Source organism: Eimeria necatrix, genomic scaffold (genome assembly GCF_000499385.1).
Source record: "Eimeria necatrix Houghton genomic scaffold, Enh_scaff26, whole genome shotgun sequence".
In the NCBI taxonomy this organism is placed as follows: Eukaryota; Apicomplexa; class Conoidasida; order Eucoccidiorida; family Eimeriidae; genus Eimeria; species Eimeria necatrix.
This window is the reverse complement of record NW_013655239.1, coordinates 177,517-184,526: the sequence shown is the minus strand read 5'-3', so window position 1 is coordinate 184,526 and position 7,010 is coordinate 177,517. Positions and strand designations below refer to the sequence as shown.

General features: G+C 52.5%; 1 protein-coding gene across 1 annotated transcript; it reads right to left on the bottom strand.

The window, feature by feature from the left end:
- Nucleotides 1–5,458: 5,458 nt before the first annotated feature.
- On the bottom strand, nt 5,459–6,830 carry ENH_00036970 (membrane-associated calcum-binding protein, related, putative; the record flags this gene model as incomplete). The annotated part of the gene is made up of 5 exons (XM_013585106.1): nt 5,459–5,802; nt 5,950–6,010; nt 6,107–6,198; nt 6,298–6,340; nt 6,456–6,830. 5 exons carry the CDS (start codon nt 6,828–6,830, stop codon nt 5,459–5,461), a joined length of 915 nt encoding a protein of 304 aa, XP_013440560.1.
- Nucleotides 6,831–7,010: the final 180 nt, after the last annotated feature.

Here is a 7,010-nt window from a genome sequence, read left to right as displayed (position 1 = left end):
AGTGAAAGCGCTCTGCGCAACTAACCCGCGACCCTGCAGTAAGCAACGCAAGCTCAGAATTCCCTTCCATAAAAGCCGTTTTTTACTCCAGCTAGCTCTACTCGGCCGCGAATTCGAAAAAGGCATCGAGCCAGCTGTAGAGTTCCCAATACTGATGGGGTGCGAGGGTCAACCAGCTTGCGTCGAAATAATAACATTCCGCCAACAGATCTGCACAACGACTATACGGGCTCCTGATGCAGCAGAGAAATGCGCAAGTTAGGATGACCTCCTGGCCAAAGCGGTTGCTGTGCAGAGTCGCACTTCCTTAATGAAAAACGTTTGGGCGTTTTGCGCTTGTTCGAGCATCAACCACAGCAAATGTACCATTTGCATATCAGACAAACTCGGACGATATGCAAAAGTACCATTTGCATATCAGACAAACTCGGACGATCGTTTGCAGTGACAGAGCCGAGCCTGCAGTGCTTCACCCTGAAATCAACTCAGCAAATGGATGGTGCACTGTGGCAGCCCTCTTTCAGAGTGCACCTGCCTTGGTACTACCGTTATGAAAAACCGAAACGAACCACTGTGCATCGCGTCAACAAAGCACCATGAAAAGCTTCCAAAACGGATGCCAATGCAGACGAATGCTTATCAGCGACTGTCATTTTGTGTGCTTCGAATCACACCTTCAGAACCAGTACAAAAAGAACCTAGCGATCCCCCAATGAGGTACGCGTTTCGTCTGGCTGCCAAGCTCTTTGATGGCGCGTGGTTCTGGAATTGTCAGTAGTTCACCTTCTCTAGTGAGCATCGCTTCAACAGCTCGCATGATACCACACGAGTCTCCCAACACCGCCATGCCAACCACCACTCATATTAGGGCATCTCAACGCCACGAAGCCATGAACAACAAGCTTTCTCACTACAACTCCAAGCTCACAGCCACAGCCCGTGCATGCGCAACAGTGATTGCACTCTGCTCTCCCAGCGGGACACTCGCAACGGGCGAGACGGGTCCACGAGCCATGAAAAAGAGGAAGGTGACAAAAAGCACTTCCACTAAAGGCCTGCAGGAGCGCCTTTAAAACAGTCCAGTGATAGCTCTAAGCCAAGAACAACAGCGACTGAAGTCACCATCCCTTTGCAACTGCTCACGCATTCACGACGGCGGCTGCTCAGTGCTTTCCCAACGGCCAAATTGTAGTACGCCGGCGCCTAAACCGCATGGGGCTACACGCCCCATCCATACTTTCAAAGCATAAATCGTGTTTCCCAAAAAAAGTATATATTCATATGCCTATTATGGTAACCAATATATCGCCTTTGCAGTACACCTCTACAAACACCCAGCAACCACAGAAGCCGGTGCGCTTGTTCCCAAGCATCTCTAAGCTTCTCATGAAGCCCTACTGTCTGGGGATATGTCAGCAATGGCCGCACTATACTGTGAGACTCCATCGTACATTGAAGAGGTGCATGCTAACACTAAACGGCACTGTCCTCGCTGTAATCTCGGGACAGTGAAGCGGTCACCTCCGCAATCAATATATGAAAAGCCAGGCAATGCAGTAACTTGCTTGGCTTTTCAAAGGAATAGCCACGACGCACGAAGCCTCAGCGCCGCACAGAAAATCGGATTCCATGCAGCAATCGCCAGTTCAAAAGCTTCTGCACAGCGCATCGTAAAGCTGTTGTACTCTTACCGGAGTGCACCCGACTCCGGTCTCTTCCCGTTGTTGCTAAATGCATTAAGTGTGGTAAAAGTCTGTATTCCGCTTAGTTAAATTCTCCACGGAATTCCACGAGAGCATTCAGTAGTGCGGGCACAAGCAACTCTCTCCGGTGCACTTCGCAGTGATTCTAGCTGCGCAGAGAGTAGAACCAATTGCTTTTCAGTGCTTTTCTAACTGTGTCTTGGGTCGATTAAGGTGGATACGAATGCGTTCCCGTTGCTATCCTCATACTGGGCTAACGAACTGTCAAGTGTCTACAGAGTGTGCTACGCTCTGAGCAAACGCAGTATTGCGCCGATGTAGCGCCTTGTACGGCTTAAGCGGCCTAGGGATTGCTCCCGAAAAGAATGAAAACTTACGTCGCAGGCTTCCTCAGAGGCGGAGAGCGCTCTTGGCCGCCGTCCCGCTGCACCGCTGGAGACGAGGCTCTGGGCGCACTGGAAAACCATTAGAACAATTGCGGCGACTGCCAGCACCACGGCGACCCCCATAAGGGCCGGAAAAGCTGCCCTTCTTTGGCTCCGTCGCGGCACCTCGGTGAAAATCTCTGTAGGTCTATAGTGGTCACTCGCCTCTTCTCGGGACCTTACGACAGTTGGTTGCGGACTGAAACTCGTGAAGGATGGACTTACCCAGAGACCACTCGCAGATACCCCGGCAATGTGGAGAAACTGCGCCGCTAGGAGCAACAGAAGGCTCCAGAGCGCTCTCCGTGTCATTTTCCAGTGCTGTTAAGGCGTGGGGTCTTCCTCCTATTGTACTAACAAGTGGTACGGGCAGGCTCCACAACTGAACCAGTTAAAACAAAAGAACAAAAACAAGTGAATATTATTTCATGAAAGAATGGGATAAGGTGAGGCATACGGCTTCGCTTGCAGTGAGGCTCAGCCAGCCCTCGCGCCGAGCGCTGTTAAGGCACCTTCCGTCTCACAATATTCACAATCCCTGTAAGCCCTTGAACTTAGTAATTTATTTGCTTCTCCTATTTTCTATCATAGCACCACAATGAAAAACAGCTAGTTCGCGTCGTCGATCACTGCAGGGCAATGTAAGAGCGCGTCAAGTATTCCAGCCCTGTCTCACGGCGACACAGTCGGTGTCCTGCATTTGCTCCTTTTTTACTGCGGACCTTTGGAATATGACCAGCAATACTATGGAAGTAGGTGAGCAAGCTCCTGTCTTAAAAAGCCTTTGATTGATGGGTGGTCGCACTGCTTCGTGTTCTGCAGTCTCGAGGCCGAAGCGCTTCGAAGTTTCGATCATCGAGCGGCACTTGAAACTACGACATTCAAATGAATCAAATTCAGTGTAGCCCAACAACAGCTCCATTGCCTTTTAATGAGCTTGGATTGGCGTTACCTGCTGCTAGAGTGCCCATCCGTACTTCTCCTGGAAGTGACCGTCGCATCTCTAGCGAACTCTGCTTACTTCAGCTCCTCACAAATTCACAATAATACTTAAGAGCGACTCCTCGAAAGGACTTCCTGTTGTGCAAAGTCTAGACTCGTCTCACTTTGACACATCTCTGCATGCTCGATCACCTGCCACTGTGGTAGCAGGGACAAAAGGTCCCCCTCATCGTTGATGCACCGCTACACTTCCGGAAGTAAACGTTGCAGTTGCCTGCCTGCAGTCTTGGGGTGGCCTACTGGGCTATTTTGTTCGGAAGCGCTGTACCCTGTGGCTCACCGGCCTATCACAGTAAGCGCTGCGTCTCTTTGTTTGCACTTGCAGATGCAGCTAAGCCTTGCACTACACAACAGAAGTCCTTGTTGCGTATGCAACTGAAAAGAAAAGAGATTGCCTCCACAAATAAAAGCTTTTCACGCTGCGTACATACGTGAATTTGAAGGATAAAGTTCCTGCTCGGGCCACCGCGGCCACGCGCAGGTTTACAGCCAGTGAACTGCGGCTGTACACACGTGCAGCCATGAAAGGGCGCATACAGTGCTTCTTTCAAAATTCAGCACATCACGAAAGCGGAGATTGTTCGTAAAATTTACCACAGGGCCTTTGCAGCGCAGAGCCATAAGTAGCACGACACTGTTCCCTCTCCGCTACAGCTGTAGAAGTTGCGGATGTTTCCCGCAAAAGCTGCCTAGAAAATACAAGTGGCCATGGGATTTGTACGGACTAAAAGAGCGCTTGCTGGGAAGAGCGGAAGAGCGCAAGGAGTCGCCGTTTGGGGCAAAAGGCACTTCTAATGTGACAATGTGTTGTAAGTGCAGTTTCCTACGACACGAAGAGAACGACAAGCGGCATAACAGTAGCGTTAGCCACTGCAGATGCTGGTGCGCCTAACGGGTTCTATCAGTAGAGGAGCATCTCAAGCAAGCCACCATTGTCTGATCTGGGTGAGTGCAGTATTACGCACATTACTGTCTAGGAAAGAGCCCCTCGGCCTCCTGGAATCTAACGCTTTCAATGCTGTAGTACCTACAAGAACTTGTTCATTCAGCTCCTGCCGTGCATAGCTTCGCGTTGCAACTACGGCAGTGACTACGGTAGAGGAGCGAACTCCTGCTGTGCTCCCTCCATCCACCGCTGCTGCTCTCAGCAGAAAAGCAAGTGCACCACGCACTAGAAGCGGTGCGATAGAAATTTTCGGGCCCATGCTTATGTAGCGAAGCTGCCTCTTAACCGACTCCGCCGCAGTGCTGCACCACCAAACTCACGAAGTTTGCTTAAGACGGTATCTCATAGTTGCGGCCATGAGTGCTGTCACTGCTAGTTACTGCAGCCTTCACTGCTGCAAAGGATGATTGTCGTCACCATGGAAACACCTCTGTAGCCCGTTACGCAAGCGACCACTGCCGCCTCCTTCCCCACAGTAGCCAACAGGAGACGATGCTGCTTGCTGCTCCTGCCACCTGGCATTACCGACCAGCTAGTTATTCCTTTAGTAGGCCTCATTCAGCCAAGTTGGCACACCATGTTGCAGTACTGCATTCCCTCCAGGACCAGCTGAGTCGCCTGACCCTGTAGATCTGTGACTGTTCCCCACCCATTCCCAACATCACTGTGTCGCACTCTTGCTACCCGGCACTAGACCAAAAACCCCGCACAATGAAGTGTACGCCGCAAACTAGCACTTCGCAAACTAAATACTTAGGATACATCTAATAGCTTTGGATACTCCAGCTGTTCCCTTGTCGCAGCAGCTGCTGCTTTAACAAGACAAGCTGCATCGGCAACTGCTTTTAGAACATAGCAGCAGCACCGGCCAAACCGCCACAAGTAGCTCCTAACTACATTAATCACCCAAACCCCGTGAGCATCTCTGTCTGCCTTTTCTGTTCTGTAGTAATAAAGACTGACAGAGGCCAAGGTCTGCAAGGTCAGGCAACTAGTCAAAGAAGGAGGGCGGGCTGCAGAAAGGGGGATGGCTATTCATGAGCGGCCCCTGACAAGCCTGCTAGCAAAGCACTAGCTGATTATTTGGCTAGCTGCCTATATCGCCGGAGAGGAGCCCATGCATCTGGCGCAGACTCGTCCCCACCTGTGGCTAACACCCTTGCGAGCTAGCTACGTAGCTAGCTAGATCGCAGGCCCGCTAGCTCGCTGGGCAGTCCCGCAGCCTCCCTGACACGTGCGCAGCGCTTCAGGGACGCACACCCCGCCCACAGATCGACAGCTCGGAACCCCCAAAACGTATACACAGCTAATCGCCCCGCTGCAGCAGCGCCGAGCCCATGTCCTCTACAGCCACTTGCAGGCTCCGGGCCTGGGCGCCCGCTTTAAAGCTCATCGTGGGAAACTGCGTCCTCATCCCCGGGCCCCACGCTGATGCCCTTGAAGGGGAGGTCCACCCCCTCGTACTCTTCGGGGAATCGCAGGAGCTCCCCATTGTCTGTGAGCATGGAGACCGAGAAAGTTTCGAACTTGTCGGTCCACTGGTCCTTGGTGATCTTCCCGTCCTCCATCTCTGCAGCCAAAGACTCCATCATCTGCTGCAGGTCGTGGGCGTGCGGGTCTTCTATGACTGCGCGTAGCTCCGCCTCGTCGATTTTGCCGTCGCCGTTTTTGTCGTAAGTCGAGAACTCGCGGGTCAGTTCTTCGCGCTCGGGGTCAGTCAGGGTGCCTGTAGACAGTAGCAGCCACAGCACTCCTGCTGCTGCAGCAGCAAATCTTGCGGCTGCAGCATCCTGCTGCTGCTCGCTGGCGCTGCACTGCGCAACGCTAGACGCCAATTAGAGGGTTTCGAAGCAGACTAGGGTTTGGGACTTACCGCCTTCGTTGAGGAGGAACTCGTCAAGGGAGATGTTTCCGTCCTTGTCCTTGTCTTGAGCCTAGACACGAAATGCCACAAAACACGCCCAGCGCTTCGAAAAAAAAACAAGTGAAGACCCAGTCTAGACTCTGCATCCTAAGCCGGAGATGCTCACTGCCATGATCTCGTCCACTTCTATTTGCATCAGCGTCGCGTCTTTGCCGGGATCCATGAGAACAGTCACTTCCTCAAGGCTGAGGCTCCCGCCTGCGCGCAAACGCCACCTCTTTACCCTTAGCCTTCAAACATACCCGCAGCGCAAGGCCCCAGCGGCGCAGAGCCAACAGCGACAGCCGCCACACGCACTCTTGTCCTTGTCAACGGCTGCGAATCTCTTCTGAACCTCCTCCTGCGGCGCAGCACAGACAGGCCCGCCCTCCTTGGGCCTGAGAGTTCTCCCCGTGGGTCCTAATCCTAAACCGAAAGCCTAAACCCCAGGCCCCAAGGATGAATGCATTCAATACCTTGTGAGCCTCCTGGTTGGCCGCGTCTGCGCCGTCAGTGTAGGTGACCTCAAGTTCCTCCAGTGTAATCTTTCCATCTCCGTCCTTGTCTATCGAAATAAATTCCTGCCGAACCTGGTGTTTGTGCATGGCGTCCTTGAGGCGGGTGCTCCACTGCTGCGCCTCTTCCGTGGTGATGACGCCGTCGCCGTTTGTGTCTATGAACGAAAAGATTGTCTCCATTCTGTCTTTAATTTCGCTGAGGCTTAACTGCATTAGTTCGGCCAATTTTTCCCCAGAGAGCTTAGGAGGGGGCTCAGGTGAACCGACAGCTGCAGATGTAGCAAATGCCACAGCCGTGGCGGTGGCCGCCAGAGAGGCTGCAGTTACCTTCATTTTCGGACAAACACAAGAGAGAAGCAGCGCAAATAAGCCTAATTATATTGATCAGAAACAGAACTGACAAAAACAAAGCAGAAATGAAAGATATGTGTAGCAAACGAACCCTTGGCACGCGAGACAGCGCACAGAGCGCAGAGCCTATGCGTGGACGGCTGAAGCCCCGGCTCAGACACC